Raw genomic sequence first — 22,728 nt, 5'->3', positions numbered from 1 at the left:
TACAGGAGTGATTCTCGAATAACGATTTCATATTCATGCATGATTTTTGTCAAAAGGCAAAAAAAGTAACAAAATTCCCGAATGACAAAAAAAAAATCAAGGTTCTTGACTGGCCTGGAAATTCACCGGATCTCAACCCCATCGAGAACCTTTGGGAACTGATGAAGCAGGAAATTTCCAAGGAACCTGTCACCAACAAATGCCAATTAATAGAACGTTTGATTGATGTGTGGCACAGGAATGAATCAAAATTAAACCATGCCAAATGCATAGAAAGTATGGCCAAAAGAATCGAAACAGTAATTGCAGCAAAATGCGGCGTTATCAAATATTGACCTCATAATTATTTCTATATACATTTTTCTTTCATCATATAAACATACCTTATGTTTTTAAGTGTATCATTAGAGGACTAATTTTAATAAAAACAATTTGATGTAAAAACATTGAAAATGTGGTTTTATTTCTGCCCGAAACTCACAAAATTCCTTTTTCACACTGTGGCTCTAATAATTTGATAACCCACTGTATGCTTAGTTACATATTACACTTGACAAGAAATTATATTATTGTTTTAATTCCACACCCAAGCATGAGCATGGGAGTGAAGTAACTTCACAATTAGCCTACTTGTATGTAGAGGCTGTTGATTTCACGTTAATTGCCTCAGTATACCATATTTCAAAAACATTATGGGAAGGGTCACTACCCATGTTGGTTTCAAACTTTTATTGAGGTCTCATCAGTGGGAGCCATACTCAAGAAGATACCAAGGTTAAAAATCAATGCAGAAAAATTTTCCACAGTGTATATGGAAAATATATGACTTCTGCATTGATTTAACTTTGGTATCATGTTGGGTTGTCGGGCTATCACTGATGCAACTTCAATAAAAGTTGAAACCAACATGGGCAGTGACCCTTTGCATAAAATGTTTTTGCATTATAGGATACTAAGGCAATGTGAAGTCAACATTCTCTCTCTCTCTCTCTATATATATATATATATATATATGTAAACTAATGATGAAGCTACTTCACACTTATGATTTTGCTTGGGTATAGGGTTCAAACAAGAATATAATTTCTTGTCAAATATCTTGCCCAGCTTCCATGCATGGAAGCTGGGCAAGAGCATGGTTGACAAGGGTGTTAGAGCTAGATTTTTTACTTGGAGAGTGGTGAATGAGTGGAATAAGCTTCCAGAGTCTGTTGTGGGTGCTACGACCGTGAATGAGTTCAAGGCAAGGTATGACAGATACTGTGTCAATGTCAAATAGTTGTTCTTGACATGATGTTAGGGCCTCCCTCGATGAGTCTGTCAACTCCTTGGAGTTGCCCGGAACAACAATAATAATAATGTATAAACAAATCATTAAAGTATAGATTAACTGACCTGAGGCAGCCAAAAGGATAGATCATCCAAATTACTTTTGATACAACATCTTTCAATGGAGAAGTCGCATATATTTTTGGTTCCAAACTGCTGTGATGTTTGTAAGAATTAATCTGTACTTCTAATCCTTCTGTAATGGGAGTGAGAAGTTCCAAATTTGTCTATAAAAAAATGAAGTGTAATAATTTTGAAGTGTATTTTCAGATTTGTGAATATATATATATATATATATATCTAAAAAAAAATAGGTAAGTTAAAACATTCAAAAAATTATTACTAAAATCAAGGAAACAGCAGAATACTATGCAATTTCTGTTATCAAAGCCAAGGGTTTACAGAATTTTCAAGTATCACTAATAATTTGGACTATTAAGGGCAAGTGATTGCACATTATATAGCCTATTCCAGCTTTCTCACAGTATTCTATTTCTACAAACAGAGCTCTGGCAAGGCAAGTATTGCTGCCTTAAAAGCCTACTTTCCCTAGTTGGAGAAAATGCCAACTAGACCTCTAATTGGGAGAAGCCTTTAATCACCAAGTGAAACTCCACCACCCTTTCTAATGAAAGGTTGGTGGAGCTTCACTTGGTGGGAGAATCAGCTGGGAGAATCCCAGGAGAGTTCTTAGAAACTTCATCTGTGCTGCTTTCAATCTTTGTCTGTTTCTTTGTTTTAGAATCCAGGTTTCACTTCCAAATTTGAGAGATGGTTTAGAGGTCATATTATGTAATCTTGATTAAGTTTCTTTAGTTATTTGTTTTCCAAAATTTCTTTTAATTATGCCATTCATTCTATTGTAAATTTGTAGTCTCACTTCTAATTGTGAATCACTATTGTATTGTGAGATTATATTTCCTAAGTATTTGAATTCTGTAACTTGTTCTATTATTTTATTGTTAAGCATAATTTTGACATTTTGAATTCAAATACCACTTAAATATTGCTTTAATTAATTTAAGAGGTATTTTATCGTCTTGTAATATTTTCCAGAGTAGATTTCTGTTCTTATCATATGCCTTTTTGTAGTCAATAAATAGAAGAAAAGTGGGCAGGTTAAATTCTTTTCTTTTTTCTATGATCTGTTGCATTGTGAAAGAGGCATCTGTGCATCCTCTCCCTCTTCTAAAAGCACACTGTTCTTCTTCTAAATAATTTTCTGTATGTTTAATTAGTCTGTTCTTTAAGATGTTTGCATATAGTTTAGATGCTGTTATTAAGAGAGTAATGCCTTTGTAATTTCCACAATTGTTCTTGGGACCTTTGTTGTGAATATTTATTACTACTCCAGTTTCCCATTCTTTTGGGATCTTTTGATATTTCTAGATATTATTGAAGAGTTTAAGTAGGTTTTCTTTTAAGCTATTATTCTGCACATTTAAAGAGCTCAACGCATATTTCATCCAGGCCCAGGCTTTTTCTATTTCTTGAGTTTTTTTTAATTCTTTTTCTAATTCTTTCATTACTACTTCTTCTGTACTTTCCTAAATATTGGTATCTTCAATTTTGTGAGTTTTGTCATTGTTTTGTATTTCTCGTTTTTCATTCCACAATGTTTTATAGTATTCTATCCAATCCTCTTTGGAAATCAAGATATCAAAATCCTCTTTGATATCTTGGTGTCGCACTGATTAGATCGTCGGCTTGTCGAGAGCTCCTGAAAATATTAGTAGCATTTTGTGTTAACATTAGATATTTTACTAGAATTTTAAGTAGTATTGTTTGCTTTTTGTTTCTTGGTGTGTCTGTGCAATTTTTGCGTGTTTTCTGTTATTTTAATTATTATTTTTAAGAAAAGATAGCAGTTTTGATGTAAACGAAATTATGCAATGTGCTGTCTGTGAGATGTATGCCTTGCGAAGAGCGGTGGGAGTCTGGTTAGAAAGTGATAGTGGAGTTAATATGTGTAGAAAGTGTAAAGAGAATGAGGACTTCAAGCGTGTTTCGTGTGTCGAGAGTGATATCGTTAACGATAGTCAGAATGTAAAAAATGGTGGTGTGCTAGAGAATTGCGTGGTAGTGCCAGATAGGTGTGAGAGCGTCGCTGAAAGTGTAAATGAAGGTAGGAACACAGAAAGAATGGATGATTTGATCGATAATGAAAATGGTGAGATAAATGCGAGTAGCGAAATTGCCCGTTTGAATGGTGCGATACACAGAGCTAAAAGACAACTGGAGCATATGGAAAAATGTGTGTTGAACGTACCGACAAATAACCGGCGGAAGTCTGTGACGGCAAATAATAGAATGTTCGTAAACGTCAATAAAATGAAGGAGTGAGTGCTGTATGAGGATTCGCTATTAAGAGGCGTAATAATTGAGAGTTTAACGAAGTCGTACCAGCCGGGTGCGAACATAAAGGACGTCAGCGAATCTATTCGACTGCAAAAACAGAGGGTGAAAGAGAACAAATTATACAATTGGGTGCTGCTATAGACTGGGTGATGGAGTGGATGGTGGGGATGGTATGCATAAGCAAATAGAAGAAATGAGTGGAAGGAGGGTAATTATTATGGGTGATTTCAATTATGGTAACATTGACAGGAAAGAGGAGAGGGCATATGGGAGGAAGGAATTGGATTTTATGCAGTTATTAAGGGACAATTATCTACGGCAACATGTATTGGAAAATACCAGGGGGCAGAGAGTGCTGGACCTAGTAACTGCAACTGAGAATGTGGCTGTAACGAACATGACCATGTTGCCACCAATTGGTGAGAGTGACCATAAGGTCATGACTTGGGAGGTGGCTAAAGGAGTCGAATTTACAATTAAGACAGGGTACATGTGGAATTACCGGGCTGGTAAGTGTGACAAGCTTAGGTGTGTGCTTGGCTCAATGCCATGGCATGTAAAACTGCAAGGGCTGGATGTTGATAGTGCATGGGAGGTGGTTAAGAACTGTTTGCAGGAGGCAATGGTTGACTGTATACCAAGAGTCCGAATAATAAATCAAGTAGGGATTAAATGGATGAATAACACTATTAAGCTTGAGCTGCAAAAAAAGAAACAATTGTGGAGGGAATTTAAGGAGAAGGGTGACCATCAGACGCAGGAACAGTATAAAGCTCAGGCCAGGATGGTAAGAAAAGCAAAAGCAGATTACGAAAGGAAATTGGCCACGCAGGCTAAAGAGAATCCCAAACAGTTTTTTCAATATGTTGCAAGTAAAAGAAAAAATGCTCATGGTAGAATGATCTTAAAAAATGCTGAGGGTAGGGAGGTAACCGAATCAGTCGATATTGTGGAATTACTGAGCGAGCACTTTGCAAGAGTATATCATCCAGGTGGTGACTTTGCAGGAATGGAAGAACCAACAGCTTATACTGGAATTGTGATGAATGAAGTAGAGGTAACTAGTCTATTACAGAACCTCAATGTCAATACATCTGTGGGATTAGATGGTATATCAGCTCGTGTCGTACGTGAAGTGGCCAAAGAATTGTCAGTGCCCTTGACCATTTTGTTTAATTTGAGCCTCAGGACTGGGTCAGTCCCAAGGGGGTGGAAAGAGGGGAAAATAGTTCCACTGCACAAAGGTGGTTCCAAGGCTGCTGTTGAAAATTACCGGCCAATCAGCATAACAGGAATCATTATCAAGGTCTTAGAGAAAATAGTCAAGAGGAAAATACAAGATTGGATAGAAGAAAATGGGATACTGTATCGGAGACAGCATGGTTTTTGTGAAGGGTAGGTCATGCTTCAGTAACTTGCTCACGTATTATAACACAGTGACGACTGAACTGGATAAGGGTAATGGGTTTACAGTGATTCTACTGGACCTTGCTAAGGCCTTTGACAGGATACCACATGGAATTCTAATCAGTAAATTGCAGCATATGGGAATGGGCATAGGGTTGGTGAGATGGATAGGAGGGTGGTTGACGGAGAGATATCAGAGAGTGGTTTACTCAGGAGTAGAGTCCACAAGACGGCCTGTGACTAGTGGTGTGCCACAAGGATCTGTTCTTGGACCACTGCTGTTTAATTTGTTCATAAATGATATAGGAAAGGATCTGAGCGGAACAGTTCATTTGTTTGCGGATGATGCGAAGTTGGGTAGGGCAATAGTGAATGCAGATGACGTCAAAATTTTGCAGGATGATTTGGATAGATTGGAGGTCTGGGCTAAGGAGAATGGATGTCAATTTAATGTGGCAAAATGTAAGGTTATGCATTTTGGGGTGAAAAAATTGGCGGCAGTTTACTGCATTGGTGGAACCGTGCTCCAGGAAATTGATGAGGCACGAGATTTAGGAGTGTTGGTGGATAAGGAATTGAAATTTAGGGGACACATTGCAAAAGTGGCCAAATCAGCTCATCAAATCACTTGGTTGCTGAAGAATACGTTGACAAGCAGAGACAAGCAGGTTATTGTTCCTCTGTATCGAGCCTTGATAAGACCCCATCTCGACTACTGTGCTCAGATTTGGTCACCTAGGTTTCTTCTTGATGGGGAGGAGGTGGAGAGGATCCAGAGGCGAGTGACCAAGATGATAGCAGGTCTGTGGAATGAACCGTATGAGAACAGGTTGAGGATTTGTGGGTTGCAAAAATTGGTTGATAGGCGGAGGAGGGGAGATATGATTGAGACATTCAAATTACTGAAGGGTTTCTATAAAATTAATTCAGAAGATATTTTTGAGAACAGGGCTGGTTGTGGGAGGACTAGGGGACATCCATGGAAACTGGGCAAAAGTGTGGTTAGTAAAGGTGTTAGAGCTGGGTTCTTTACTTTTAGAGTAGTGAATGAGTGGAATGTGCTCCCTGAGTCTGTGGTGGATGCTGTGACAGTGAATGAGTTTAAGGCGAGGTATGATAGATACTGTATGAATGTCGAATAGTTGTGATGAATATGATTTGGGGCCTCCCTCGATGAGTCTAACGACTCCCTGGAGTTGCCCGTAATAATAGTAATAAAAATAGTAATAAATTAGATTATTTCTTAATTGGTCATTTTCTGCTGTTTGTAGTTGCCTGAAAATTTTAAAACCTATTCTTTGTGGCCCAGTGATATCCTGCTCTAATGATTTAACATATTTACTCCAATCTTCTCTGTGTATACTTCTGGAAAGCTTTCTGACTTCAGCTCATAATTTCTTATATTGTACATAATCAGCAGTCTTTTTATTTTGCAGATAGATTTTAAAAGCCTGTTTTATCCTTTTGATCAATTCCTTTAAGTCATCATTCCAAGTTCTGAGCCATTTTTTGTTTTTCCTTGATTTGTATCCTAAACTTTATTCTGCTGCTTTCAGTATGGTTTCCTTTATATTTTTCCAGTCAGTTTCAATATTGTTTGTGGTTGGTTTTATTTTATCTCTTATTCTGCTTTTTATATAAGTTTCTAATACTCTCCTGTTCTAGGAGGTGAATTTTAAATTGTTTATTAGATGTTGGTTCGCTATTTTTTTTCTTTTGAAGTATATGGTTCTTTTTATGAATTAAAATCTGCTTTCAACTAACATGTGATCACTATCATTTCACTCCCTCTAAAAACCCTTGTATGCATGATATTATTATTTAGTTTGTTATTAATAATAATGTAATCTAGTGGTTCCCAACTTTTTTGACTCGCGGAGCCCTTTCTAGAATCAATTTCTATGGCGGAGCCCCTTAGGTCCATACAATAAACTCAGTTCCCCCAATTTAATCATTACATCCAATTCAATTCAAATACATATTCGTTTTCTACCGGAAATGTATCGCAGTAGTTCGGATTCGAACGTACGAGTAGAACAAATCACAACACTTTATTAACGAACACTTACTAACTACACAACTAAACGCTCACAAAGAGGTCAAATGCACAAAAAGCTAGGGGAAGAATCACTAAGAAATAACAATGTTATGAAAATTCACCGTGAAGTGATCGATTCTACCTTTTGTTTCTTATTCTTTAATTTCATTCAATTTTTATTTATTTTATTTTCCTTAGGGCTCTGCAGAGCACAGGGTGGGAACCACTGATGTAATCTATTACTGATTTTGTTCCTCTTGCTTCCCATGTGTACTTATGTATATTTTATACCTGAAGAAAGTATTGCTGATTTTTAGATTGTTAAATATGCAGAAGTCTCTTAATAAAATTCCACTGTTATTGATTACTGATTCTCCCTCTGATCCAATGCATCCTATTATTGGGTTACTTTCCACTCTAGCGTTGAAATCTCCCATCAAGATTGTTGCTTCATTTTTATTTGTTTCATCAATACATTCCTAAAGTTTTTCGTAAAATGCTTCCGTCTCTTCCTCTTTTCCATTTACATCATCATCATCAAATTCCTGCCATGTACCCTCAAGGGGTGTACAGGATATGACAGTACTACATGAAAAAATTACATCATTACTAACTTCCTATCTACAATTTTCCTCCAAATCAGTCTGTTACTTGTCAAGACTCCAACATTATCAGATCTTATATTTCTATCGTCTAAGGCACTTTGTACCATATCAATCCACCTATATCTTGGTCTTCCTCTGGGTTGTTTTCCTGCCAACCTGGCAGAGAACACTTGTTTTGCTAATCTTTCCTCTCCCATTCTATTTAAGTGACCATACCATCTGAGATTAGCTCTGCTAACGCATTCCTGGATGCTGACAATGTCAAGTTCTTTCCTAATATCCTCATTTTTAATATGATATTGCCATTGATGCCATCTGTTCACGCCTCTAATCTTTCTCAGGACTCTCATATCTGCGGTCTCTAGTCTTTGGTCAAGTGTTTTACTTCTGACCCAGCTCTCAGATCCATAAGTTAAAATTGGTTTGAACACAGTCTTGTATACAGCTAATTTAGTGTTCCGACTAATTTCTTTCTTATTCCATATGAATTTATTCAATTGACTTCCCACGATACCAGCTTTGCTGATTCCGTTGTCTATTTCTATATTTAGTTTACCATCTTCAGTAAAAATTGTGCCTAAGTAGCTGAAATGTTTTACTTGTTCCACAGGTTCTCCATTAACAACACAGTTGACATTTTCAATGATTCTGCCTATTTTCATTGTCTTTGTCTTTTTATTGCTGACCTTCATACCATATCTATTACAACAGCTATTCAATTTAGTCCATTTACTGGCGCATAAACACCTTTTCCATTTACTGGCACATAAATTCCGAAAATATTGAATGCTTGATTCATAATTTTCATTCTAACTTTGATTATTCTGTCTGATACCCAAGTATAATCTAAAATTTTGTTTTTCCATTTATTATTAATCCAAATTGCAACCCCAGATGAAGCCCATTTGTCTTCTGGAACTCCAGAGAAGATCATTCTTTTTCTTTTTTGTCTCATTGCTGCTATATCAATGTTTCTATTTTTTAGTTCTCTGTTTAGCTCATCAATTTTGTGTGCGATTCCATGGACATTCCAAGTAGCTATTTTTAATTTTTCAAAGAGAAGTCCCTGTCCATTAGCCGGGTCAATTCCGATTAAATCCATCATATTTTTCTTCTTCAGAGCTTTGCGAGTAATTTGAAATTTCCTCCAGATAGGCTACCAACTTTCGCAGGGTGAATTCAGTGGTGGGGCTGCCACCTTATGGCCTCTGAACCTGCCTTTTGGGAGGGAAAGCAGACTTCCACTGCATGAGATGGAAAAAATATAGCATAATAGGAAAGATTCACCCCTAGCCCTCAACTACTCTAATAGCATTGGGGGGGGGGTAGGAAGGAAGAGGAACAACAAGAAAGAATGAAAGAAGAGTAGGGACAGGTCTACAGATAATATACATACGTATATTACATGAAGTAAGGCAAGGTCCAGCATCAGGTAACTCGGGTTTGCTGCTCCCATACTCACTAAAGCTATACTGTTATCCACGCTAACATTCTATAAGCCAAACCCATATTCTCCAATTTATGCAACAGTCTACCATGCTGTATTCTGTCAAAAGCCTTAGCAAAATCCAAAAGTATCCTGGTGTATCCATTCCCCTTGTCAAGTTCAAGGGTAACATTGTTACAGAATATGAGCAAATTGCTAAAACATGACCTTCCCTTAGTAAACCCATGTTGTTCATTGCAAAATAGAGATTCAGTGTCAACACATTTCTGAATGCGAGCCCTGACCAATTTTTCCAAAATCTTCACCACCACTCCTGAGATACTAATTGGTAGACAGTTGGATACATCACTCTTTGCACCTCTCTTGTGTAATGGAATTATCATACATTCTTTTCATTCCTGCGGAATATTTGCTGTTCTGAGAACTCATATTAAACAGCCTGGTCAAAGGAATAGCCAGTTCAGCTGAACACTCTTTTCTGTACAACAGTTGTGACTATTCCCATCAGCATGGGATATCAGCACCTATTGCTGAATTCTTATTCAGTTTGTGCAACAACTCTAATACCTTGTCCTCATACACCTGAATTTCTTCATCCAGTGAAGAGGTAGCAATGAGTTCAATGTCATATACACCAGGTTGATAGCTTTTAATAAAATAGATGAACAACCTCTTCTGCATCTGCAATCCTCACACCATCTGCATTCAGAAGAGTTATTCTTTCATATTCATTCTTTCTTTTACTTGCAGCATATCAACAGAATTCTCGTGAGTTGTCTTTAGATTGCAGAGCCAGTTTCTTTTCATACTCAGACTTTGCTTTCTGTACAACAGTTGTGACTATTCTAGTCTGCTGCTTATAATTTTCATACTGCACATCATCCTTATGCAAACGGTATTCCTTCCACATCATCCTTTTCTTACAAATCTCTTGTTTAATAAGATTACACATTCATTTGACTCCTACCCTATTTATTCTTCTACTCTTGGGACACACACTGATATTGCATCAGTTAAGTATTGTTTAAATGCTTCCCATGCACTGCCGATATTCTTCCCATCCATCAACTGATCCCATTCCACTGAATTCAGTATACTCCTCAGTTGGTCATAATTTCCTGCTTTGTAGTTCAGCATGTAACCTTTTCTGAATGGAACATTCATAAACTTACTCACTTCCCAAGTGAGTACTGCATGATCACTGTCATCAACTGGATGCAGAATAGTTACATCTTTAACAGAAATGCTTTCTGACACTATAACCAAATCTAACTCTTTAACCTCGAGTTCCTTCTGTTACATGCTGTTTGAGGAAGTTGTCCCGCAACAGCTCAATAAATGCAGTTACATTCTTCTTATGAGATTCTACTGCTACTCAATCAATATTTGTATAATTAAAGTCTCTTATTATGATTACTCTTTTTGTGCTCATCTTTTCTATATGGTGATGCATTTCATCATCACTAACAACCGATCCACCTGGTCTGTAACAACACCCTAGTACGTAATTGATCTTGTTAAATTCCACTTCACATCAGATGGCTTCAAACTCACTGCTACATGAAATACTATTAGTAGTAGTACTACTACTACAATCATAGGTCTCAACTCTATATTTGGACAACTGAGCTGTTGCAGGAAACTTCCTCAAACTATATTATAGTTTGAGGAAGTTGTCCTGCAACAATAAATGCAGTTACATTCTTCTTATGAGATTCTACTGCTACTCAATCAATATTTGTATAATTAAAGTCTCTTATTATGATTACTCTTTTTGTGCTCATCTTTTCTATATGGTGATGCATTTCGTCATCACTAACAACCGATCCACCTGGTCTGTAACAACACCCTAGTACGTAATTGATCTTGTTAAATTCCACTTCACATCAGATGGCTTCAAACTCACTGCTACATGAAATACTATTAGTAGTAGTACTACTACAATCATAGGTCTCAACTCTATATTCGGATATTCTGTGAACCTGAATTTGTTGACGTCAAGGCTCCATAGTCATTGTGAATAGGAGTAAAATAATGCCGACCATCGACTTCTCACTGTGTGTCACTGTTGCAGTGTTACCGCCATCTTGCCATTTCAAGTCTTATTTATACTTGCAGAAACATTTCCAGGATATTTGAGACTTCCCGTAATGAAATTGCAAATGTTTCCAAAAGGCCAATACGACGATTCAACAGTCTGGGCAGTGATGCTGCCAGATCTATGCAATTTTTGAAAGATTTGATGACATATTAAAATTTGTATATTTAAAAAATTTAATTAATTGCTAGTTTTTTTTTGCTAACATTTATGGGTTTTGTCAGTGTCTCAACACAAGAATTGTAAGGGGGGAAGGTGTGTGGGGGACGTCACAAAAACTAATATTAAAAAATGGGGCACATACACATGAAAGAAGGTTGAGAAACACTGCATTAGGTATAGCTTCTGATTATCTGAGCTTCTGCCTTGTCTCACCCAGATGACACTGCAGCAACAATAAGATAAAGCTGACCAATCCTCCCTCAAATTTTTGCCGACCCACATGCACATGAAAAGTAATTTGACTCAATGTGTGCACTAATATAATATTCCTCATATTAATGTTGTCCTTTTTTCATCTAGCTACAACATGTAGGCACCAAATTAATTCACTTAAAATAGGAGCTGACACATTGGAGAAATTGCTTAATAAAATAAGTGACAAGTATGATTTATCATATAATTAGTTCTTATAATATGTTCAAAAACTGTTGACTATAAATTAGAAATTCTGAAAGCAAAAATTTTGCGCATGCAGTTCACGTTGCTTTTTTGACTAATGCACACGCACACAGTTTAGAGGGAACACTACAGCTGACCTCTTGGCATCATTTTCTCCTCCAACTTCTGCATAAACAACCAAGGAAAATCATGTACTGTCATAACAGATAGTGTTGAATTTTGAACGAAATTATTTTTACTAAGAAATATCTCATTCAGAATTTAACAAGAAAAAGAAAAAACTAAAAGGGAAAATGCTTGTAAATAAGTGAAGATACCAATTTTGTTTAAAGAAATGTACTAATACAAACTTTGTAATATTAATTAAAGGTGAAAGATGTCAATTTTTTGTAAAAAGATTATAATGTAAGAAGTTTTCCTATAAAGATATATGTTAGAGCATAATAATGAAGGATCAAAGTCCATTAACGACAACCTCGGATAAATTGGGTAGCCGAAGGCAATTTGCTAACGTGCGAACGGCACGTGCACAATGTTTTTTCCGGGAAATCGTACGGAAGATAGGACTGAAGTAGGAGCCGGGCGCAAAAAAAAAAAAAAAAAAAAAAAAGGAAGTTTTGGGTGAAAGACGGCACTAGAGATACGGGGTATAAAGCGGGTTTGTCCCCTCCCGTTCAGGGCTTTTTAGGATTTTTCATCTGGAGTTGCTGGAGAAGTTCCGGTGGAGTTGGAAAGAGTTCCAGTTCGAGGTCTAGTCGATAGTGGGCAGCTATTCTCTGCTGTCGTTTTGCGATGTCAGGCGGAAGGAATAGACGAAGAAATGTTAGGTACCTTTATGAGTAAGCCTGAAGAAACTGGCTGCCACATACGTCCACGTGCATCGATTCAATCCATGCTGTTTCCAGTCGAGAATGCGATGAAAAGACAGAACAAAGAAGGCCAAACCTAGCCGTGAGTTATAATCACCAAGGACGAGATCGAACATTCGGAGGGAAATTATAAAGAATGGATAGACAGAATAAGTAGGAATATGGTAATGTAAAACCCTTTATAATTCCTTTGTTAACAAAGAACGGAATAATGTGTCATGGAAGAAACGTGATGTTAGGTTATATAACTCTAAACTTGTATGAAGGACTATAGTGAGATTTTAGATACCAGTGTTAAGAACCAAATAGCTGTTTCTTTAATATTTGTCTGAATGAGTAGTAGTTACTTTGCCATAAGTAATGATCTATAGAATTATCGATGTGAATGTTTTAAGAATATGTGTAAGATAGTAAAGATATTTAAAGGATGCTAGCTAGAATTTTGTGTAGTGAAATGAGCCTATTCTTAGATGTGATATGTGAATTACAGTTGATATGTCTAACCATATAACTTGGGATAACTCTATTCCTATTGAGTGTTTTATTGTAAATGTGTAATCTTTTGAATCTAATAAATGTATCTTGATTATCTTAACCTGTTTTGTGCCTTGATTTGAATCTGAGCGGGAGAGAAATATATGACAGAGACCATGACTGCAATCTAAAAGTGTTTTAAGAGAGATAGATAAAATTGATATAAGGAGTAATTAATAGATTGATTTACTTTGTATATTTTCTGAGGGTTACTTCTTGGTTAAAAGGAATTTCTAACCTAGGGATCTGGCTGGTGCAGCTTGAACAAATAAATATTGCCAGAACCCGATTAGGAGGTAACTCCAGACCGTTATTGCTGAGGATCAGACTCTATTCAGAGGTCAGTCCTTTGTCAATTTATTTAATATACATAATCATTCTAAGAATCGGCCAAATTGTGTGAATAGATATAACCGTGAAAAAGATAAATGATATAAAAAGGAGAACACAATAATATAAAATAATAAAAGTAAAGTAAACCAAAATATATAACAATGGCACAGCCAGTAGGATATAACAACAGTACACCACATGCCTGCTGCAATCTTTTGTCAGAAAGATATAAGAATTTTCAATATATTATAACTTTAAATATTTTATACTCAGCTGGCAGCTATTCCAATACACAAGAAATACTTTTTTGAGCCCATTCCAAAAAAGAGAGATGAAAGTCTGCATTCACCATCACGCTACTGATCAGCTGCCCTTATTCTCAGTCTTTTTCTGAAATAATGGCAAATTGAACTAAAAGTCAGATTCTTCACTATGTGGAGGTTGCTGATTAAGCCACCAGTTAATGGATTCTACTCTAGATCTTCAGACGATCCTTTAGATTGCATCAATCACCTCTGGGCACATTCTATGGAAAGTTCAGATAAATCTGTGCTGCTATAAGAGTTAATATGCAATTCTAATCTTTCTGCAATGGAAGTGAAATTTCAATATTTGTCCGTAAAAATGATCTAATCAAATACTAGAGAAATTGACATATCCATAGCATTTGACTGGACTGATTCGATCTGGCATCAAAACTTTCTCTCTTTGGACTGCTCCAAAAATGCAAGAACGTCGTTGCACTATCACTGATCCTCTGTTTTCCACACCTTCTAACACTACCAAATAACCCTATCATAGTTTTGCTAATGATAATACACTTTGTTCTAACTACCCATTTGATAAACTTCACAGTGCGCAAACATTCTAAGCTTGATAACGCTCTACAATCAGTGCCTTAAATGGAGATCTCATTAATCAATACTTTGTTTTGATTTAAACCAATACAGAATACAATTTGGCAAAAAATAAGCAAAAACTGCCAGTCCCAATTCATTCAGTATCCAGGTCGATATCTGATAATGGAGCATGCCATATAAAGGAACGCTCCATTATCAGGTATTATCAGGCAAGTGCCATATAAAGGTGAGGATTAAACATTAGGTCAGAATCCCTGGCCAGTTCTTTGCATTCCTTAAAGGTTATGTGGAAGTTTCATCCCAGCACCTTATCTAGCATTGACCCTGAAGTAATCCAAGAACTGACTTTATTTATTGAAATATTTCAAGTGTTGGTTTCCAAATAATATTTTGTTTTGCCTCAGAATTAGCACTGTCAGTGACAGCAGCAAGATTATGTTGTATTTCTTAACTGTTATTAGTGAACAGCTATTTTTCGCTCAAGACTTCTTATTGATGTCACCATTGAAGATTTCTTTCTATACAACTAAATATTTTATTGAAGTTTTTTTTTTTTTCAAGAAAAAAAAAGTATAAATTTAGTGTTGAGTTTGAAACAGGTTAATAACAATCCAGGATCATTTTCTTTCAATCCTTAGAACATCATCTTTTCTTGGCACTGAAGGATTCATTAATCTGAAGCAGATAAGATGGTCAATTCTATGGCCACAGTCTTAGATAAGCATCAAAAATCTGAAATGTGGAAGATCAGGTGAAGCAGATTATATTCAACTAGAAATGTGCCAGTATGGAGGTTTTTACACAGTGGCTGCAGTGCATAATTTAGAAGGCAGGGTCTGAAGGTCACATTCCACATGATAAGAGTACAGCTCTGATAGTACCAATTTATAAAAAGGGAAATAAAACTGAATGAGAGAATTACAGAGGGATTTCTCTACTGAGTGTTCAAGGCATGATGATCTATGCAAGCATACTTGAAAAATGGCCAAGAGAAACTTGGAGGTGAACAAGCTGGGTTCAGGCCAAATAAAATTTGTCAGGATCAGATTTTCACTTTAAGACAAATAATCAAGAAATCATGAGAATATAGTAAGGATTTGCACATTAGCTCTAGGTTTGGAAAAGGCACATGACAAGGTGTCAACTTTTAAAAATGCATAGTTTATATATAAGGTATAAATCAGCAGTTAGAATTCAAGGACGTAGAGGAAGATGGTTTGAGATAAAATCAGATGTAAGACCAGGGTTTGCACTATCTCCACTGTCATTTATCATCTATATGAAGGATGCTATTATAAAATACAATTTCAACTGCATCCTACATGGAGACCTTATAAAAAAAGTAAAAAATATTTAAGCCAATTAGGTAAAATTTTAATTAAGATGGCAAATTAAATATGGAATGGATAATATAATAAACACAGTTGGTATGGAAGGAAGTCAACTGAATAAATTTATTTGAAATAAGAAAGAAACTGGTAAAAAAAAATCCAATAAACCAGGTGTATACAAGACAGAGTTCAAACCAATTTTAATTTATGGATCTGAGAGTTGGATTAGCAATAAAACAGTGAGTGGATCAAAGACTAGACGCCACAGATGTGAAAGTTATATGAAAACCTGAGAAGTAAACATATGAGGACATTAGGAAGGAACTTATCTTTGTTAGCATCAATCTCAAGTGGTTATGGTTGCTTAAACAAAATGGGAGGGGAGAGATTAGCAAACAAGATATCTGATAATATGAAAGCGATCCATAAGAAGACCAAGATCTAACCAGACTGATGTTCATGCAAATTCAATGAAGTATCTTAGAAATCCAAAATACAAGATCTCAAGATCTGACAATATTGGAGTCCGGATAGATAAACTAATTTGGAGGAAAGCTGTCAACGAAATCTAGTCATAATGTAAACTTTACATGCAGCACACTGTGTCTTGAGGATACCTACCAGCTATTTGATGATGATCAGAATAATTAATATTTGAAAGCAGGCCACACTATTTAGATTGATGCATGACTAGGAAAGGTATAACCAATATTACACTGTATGTTCAATGTAAATTTTGAGCACTAACATCACTAATAAATGCAGTTATATAGTTAAATATTTAACTCGTATAGTTAAGTATGAGCTTTCCCACAAAAAGAAATAAATTAGAAAATTAGAGCAAACATAAAGGAAAGCGATATAGTGATTACCACAAGGCTCATCTCACATTCTGCCTGGTAGCTGCTCAGAGATGAGAAAAATCATTAGATAAGATCTTAAACATAGGTCATGTTTGTGAGAAAAATAATGAACAAAAATGCTAATAAAGTACATGATGAAAACAATGGACAACTGGTGGAACATGGGGGGTTAAAAAAGCAATTGTGTAGTTACTAAGGATAAGTTGAAGTTATCTGGAAAGTAGGAGATAAACAAGACAGATAAAAAACATGAACTGTGAATTGATGGGGGACTATGGATAGTAATTTATCAACTAGTTTTTAATGGCACATGTGACATAATAAAGTTTATTTAAAATTGATTAAAATTTTCATCATTTAAAGTTTAATCAACTAGTTTAAACAATATGAACTTATAATAGAGAAAATTTTCACAAGATCATTATGACAATTGTCTTACCTGTGCATAAAGCTGTGTCATTAAATATTTACAAATTAAGAACTGCAATGTATAGCCAAGAACCTAAAATAAGATAAAATTCAATAACTCGACTGAAAAGGCACAGATATATACACCATTTATTCTATATTCTTAATTTTAACAATTTAGCTCAAAAAATGAAACAATTAAAGTTAATCAAAAGAAACATACTATTTTAATAAAATTTAATCTAATAACTCATGAATGTTTTCAAATAAATCATATTTAATTCCAGCAACTAAACGCAATCGAATAAAGATGTACTGCTTTTAGACTGAATTTTTAGTCTAAAAAATAATACATATCTATAGTCCACTCAACACTACAGCAAACTTGTAAGGAACATAGAAATGTTATAGCAGACAGTTCACCATAGTGAATTTCTTTTAGCACAGCATTAAGCCAACTGTATTGGTCAGGACATTTCAGCAGTATCCTATAGTAAGTATGTTTATCATAATGGCGTTTGCTGATTTAATGTATGCTATTTATTAGTTTAATCTATGTTATCACTGCATACCAGTGGACACTGACCATATGAAATTAGCAGGAATAATAATTATTATTAAGAGAGACCTTCAGGGAGTCAGGAACTCATCAAGGGCATACTATTCGCACCAGTTGTCATACCTGTTCTTTCATTCACACTACTTGCACACACAACATCCAGAAGCGATCCATACCAAGCACGTACTACTCTATAAGAGAAAAATCTAGCCCTAATCCCCTTCATGACATCATTGTTCTCAACTTCCATGGATGCCCATGTGTCCTTTCCCTACCCTCCATAAAATGAAAAATTCCATCACTGAAAGTCTCAATCACCCCTCTTTCTCCTGTTTGCTAATGTCTGCAGCACACAAATTCTCAATCTGTCTTCATAATCTATATTCTACATCCCTGATATCAATTTTAACACTCTCCTTTGCACTCTTTCCACTGTATCAGAATTACCACGGAAACCAGGACCTGCATGCAAGTCAAAGTGAGGTCTCATTAAGGCTTTGTAAAGAGGCAAAATGACTTCAATATCTTTACATGCCAAAGTTTGTTTCAGCAATGGCATTATTCTCTGCGTTGTATTTACAATTTTTGCTATATGACCCTTGAACTTCAACTTCCTGTTTACTAAACTCCAAGATCCCTAGCCTCATCAGTTTTTTTTTTTAAGCATAATCCCACATTGGATATCTAATCACACCAAACTGAATAATGCATTTACTGACATTGAACTGACATCCATTTTCCCATGCCAACAATTCCAGCCTATTCAAATAATTCTACAAGTACTGCATATTAACCACATTCCTGATTACCCTACCTATCTTTTGCATTATTAGCAAATAGCTGTATGTAGCCTGTCAAATACTTCCCAATATCATTAAATGTACAGATTGAATAAGAGTGAACAAAGGACTGATTCTTGCGGTACACAACTAGTTACCTTAAGCTGTGTCAGATAGCTGATACTCTTATCAGCTAGTTCAGCTGATACTCTTATCCATGCTAATATTTTATAATCCTAACTCATATTCTCCAATTTATGCAACAGTCTTTCATGCTGTATTTTGTCAAAAACCTTAGAAAAATCCAAAAGTATTATGGTGTATCAATTCCTCTTGTCTATTTCAATAGTAACATTATTATAGAATGTGAACAAGTTGCTAAAACATGACCTTCCCTTAGGAAGGTCATGTTTTAGCAACTTACATAAAAAATTACATCATTATTAATTTCCTATCTACAATTTTCCTCCAAATCAGTCTGTTACTTGTCAAGACTCCAACATTATCAGATCTTATATTTCTATCGTCTAAGGCACTTTGTATCGTATCAATCCACCTATATCTTGGTCTTCCTCTAAGTCATTTTCCTGCCAACCTGGCAGAGAACACTTGTTTTGCTAATCTTTCCTCGCCCATTCTGTTTAAGTGACCATACCACCTGAGATTAGCTCTGCTAACGCATTCCTGGATGCTGACAATGTCAAGTTCTTTCCTAATATCCTCGTTTTTAATATCATATTGCCATTGATGCCATCTGTTCACGCCTATAATCTTTCTCAGGACTCTCATATCTGCGGTCTCTAGTCTTTGGTCAAGTGTTTTACTTCTGACCCAGCCCTCAGATCCATAAGTTAAAACTGGTTTGAACACTGTCTTGTATACAGCTAATTTAGTGTTCCGACTAATTTCTCTCTTATTCCATATGAATTTATTCAATTGACTTCCCACCATACCAGGTTTGCTGATTCTGTTGTCTATTTCTATATTTAATTTACCGTCTTCAGTAAAAATCGTGCCTAAAGAGCTGAAATGTTTTACTTGTTCCACAGGTTCTCCATTCACAACACAGTTGACATTTTCAATGATTCTGCCTATTTTCATTGTCTTTGTCTTTTTATTGCTGACCTTCATACCATATCTACTACAGCAGTTATTCAATTTAGTCAGAGAATCTTGCAGACTTGTAGCAGATTTATTTAGAAGTATAACATCATCCGCATAAAGCAAAGAGCTGACATTAACATCTCCAATTTTGATATCATGTTTAATACCACTTTCCTTCATAATGTGATCCATATAGATAATGAATAACAGAGGGGATAATGTACATCCTTGTCTCACACCAGATTTAACATTAAACCATCTTCCTGTACTTCCTTCAATTCTAACTGCTGACTTACAACTCAAATAAAGACTAAGTATTGCATGATATAATACCCCACTGACACCATATAACTGTAATGTATTGAATAACTTCTCTCTCGCTTGGTACCATGTTATATGCATTTTCCAAATCGACAAAACTTAAATACAGATCTTTGTTATATTCCCATGCTTTCTCGACTATTTGTTGTAAAGTGAAGATCTGATCATGACAGCCTCTATTTGGCCTGAATCCAGCTTGTTCTTCACCAAGCTTTTCTTCCACAATTCTTCTCAACTGTTTCTCAAGTATATTTGCATAGTTCTTGCCAGGAACACGCAGTAGGGAAATACCTCTGCAATTCTCAAATGCAGTTTTATTTCCCTTTTTATATATGGGTACTATGAGAGCTCTACTCCAATCATCAGGAATTTGTCCCTCTGTCCAGGCTTTCTGAACTACAGTGCAGCCACTGTAAGACTCTTATACCACCATACTTCAGCATTTATGGTCGAATATCATCTACTCCTGCTGCCTTTCCACATTTCAAGCCTTTGATGGCTTTTTCTACTTCTAGTATGGATATGTATTCCTGACTGCATGCCTGGTCAGTGTTTTTTACCACTGTGCTGTAATCACTGCTTGTTTCATTTAGCAGTTTTTCAAAGTAATTACTCCATACTTCAAGGATATCTTTTTCTCCCGTTTTCATGTCACCTTTATCATCTCTAATTACTTTTACAGCACTCTTTCCTCCATTCTTAAGCTTCTTCAACAACCTCCAGAATATTTTGCCACCTTCTTGATATTTATTTTGTATATTCTTGCCAAAGTCTTCCCATGACTTTTGTTTAGCTAGATTTAGACAGTGTTTAGCATTCTTGCATTTGTCTCTATATTCTCTAAGAGCACAAGCTGACTTATTTGACAGGAACTTTTGATAGGCTTTCTTTTTTTTCCTTTACTGCCTCTTTAACTTCCTGTGTCCACCAGGGAGTTCTAATTTTTTTATCTTTACAGATAACCTCACCACATGCCTCTCTGGCTGAATCAATCAATGTTTTCTTCAGAGTTTGCCACTGAATCTCCAAGGTTTGATTCCTGTTCTCAAACTCTTTCATTTTTTCTTCAATAATTTTTGTGTATTTTAGCCTACAGTTCACATCTGAGAGCTGCTCAACTTTTATTTGCTTTAAAACTTTCTTACATGTTATTCTTTTCAATATGAAATTCAATTTTATTCTGCTCAAGACTAAATAGTGATCACTTCCAATTTCAAATCCTCTGTACACTCTGGTGTCCTGCACCAGGGAGAAAACATCACTATCAACAATAACATAGTCAATGAGACTTTTCTTATTCCTAGCCTCTTCTCTCCATGTGAATTTGTGCATATTTTTATGTTGGAACATGGTGTTAGTAATAACCAGTCCATGTCCTGAGCAGAAATCCAACAGATATTTGCCATTATTATTAGCTTTGCTATTTTCTCCAAATTTTCCCAAAATATTTTTGTATGTCTCATAATCATTTCCTACTCTGCTATTTAGATCCCCAACAAGGACCAACTTTTCATTTTTCATTGTGCCAGTTGCTTTTTCTTAAGCCTCAAAAAATTCCTCCACTTCTACCTTAGTAGAACCTTCTGTGGGACCATAGGCACAAATAAGTCTCATTGTCCAGTTCCCCATTCTCATTTGCCCACATTACTCTACTTGAGACTGACTGCCATTCAAGAAGATTAGCCTTGTATTTTGTGTTGAATACAATGGCTGCTACTCCTTTTCCTTCATTATCATTGCCTGAATATAACATTTTGTATTTATTGCTCAGAAAGATCTCACCAGTTTTGTCTTTTTTGTTTCAGTCACCCCTATTATGTCGATCTGGTACTTATCTAATTCCTCAGCTAGCTCCATTTCTTTGCCATTCAGGCTTCTTACATTGATACTACTGATCTTTAACTCTAGTGATGTTGAGTTGGGGTTTGTTTTTCAGATTTGTTCCAGTAGCTGACTTTTCACTGTTCGCCCTGGTTTCCTGGCGAAAACAACGGGGGCCTTGTTTAACCGGGCGACGCCCCAGCCGACATGAAATTTTGTCATGTTGTACCATCATTCTATATTTTGGTTTAACCAATAAGAATACAATTTGGTCGGCTAAATCCCAAATTGCCAGCCCATCCTCGTCCGTTCGGTATCCAAGTAGATACCCAACAGGGTGCACCACGAGAAGGTGAGGATTAGACATTAGGTCAGAAGCTCTGGTTGGTTCTCCGCATTCCTTTAAAGGCTATGTGGAGGTCTCCTCTCAGTTATACAGCTTTGATCCTTAAGCACCCCCTCATGGGTTTTATAAACCCATTATTTAGTAAACCATCATTGCTGTTCATGATGTAGTAAGCCACCATGCTGTTCATTGCAAAGTAGAGAGTCTGTCAACCCTTTTCTGAATGTGAGCCCTAACCAATTTTTCCAAACTCTTCACCGCACTCCTGAGAAACTGACTGGTCAATAATTGGATACATCGGTCTTTGCACCACACAGAATACAGGGAAGATGCTACTCATGTGGAATCTTCCCTGTTCTGAGACTCAAATTATACAGCATAGTCAAGGAAATAGCCAGTTCAGCTGAACACTCTTTTAGCATCCATGCTAGTATCCCATCGGTTTCTATTGCAGAATTCTTATTCAGTTTGTGAAACAGCTCTAGCACTTCCTCCTAATCCACATGAGATTCCTCACGGTGAAGAGGTGTTGTATATACCAGGTTTATAGCTTTTAGCAAAATGGCTGCTCATTATTTGAACAATCATTCCTGCATCAGTCACCCACATACAATCTATATTCAGTAGAGTTATTCTTTCAAATTCAGTCTTTCTTTTACTTGCAGCATAATGGTAGAATTCTCTTTCGGGTTGTCTT

The 22,728-nt window shown here is 36.0% G+C and overlaps 1 protein-coding gene across 1 annotated transcript in view; it reads right to left on the bottom strand.

Moving 5' to 3' along the window:
- LOC150092333 (Fanconi anemia group A protein homolog) overlaps positions 1-22,728 on the bottom strand; it is a 388,676-nt gene that overhangs the window by 28,349 nt on the left and 337,599 nt on the right. Inside the window, exons 35-36 of the mRNA XM_090415063.1 lie at positions 17,133-17,195; positions 1,396-1,556 (exon numbers count right to left, since the gene is read on the bottom strand). Of these exons, the coding sequence (XP_090271189.1) occupies positions 1,396-1,556; positions 17,133-17,195 (224 nt within the window). The remainder of the gene's footprint in view (positions 1-1,395; positions 1,557-17,132; positions 17,196-22,728) is intronic.

Source organism: Typopeltis vanoorti, chromosome 26 (assembly GCF_054136105.1).
Source record: "Typopeltis vanoorti isolate ZY-2024b chromosome 26, IOZ_Tvanoo_1.0, whole genome shotgun sequence".
NCBI classification, from domain to species: Eukaryota; Metazoa; Arthropoda; class Arachnida; order Uropygi; family Thelyphonidae; genus Typopeltis; species Typopeltis vanoorti.
Note: the sequence above shows the minus strand (reverse complement) of the source record. Positions and strands in the feature narration are given on the sequence as shown.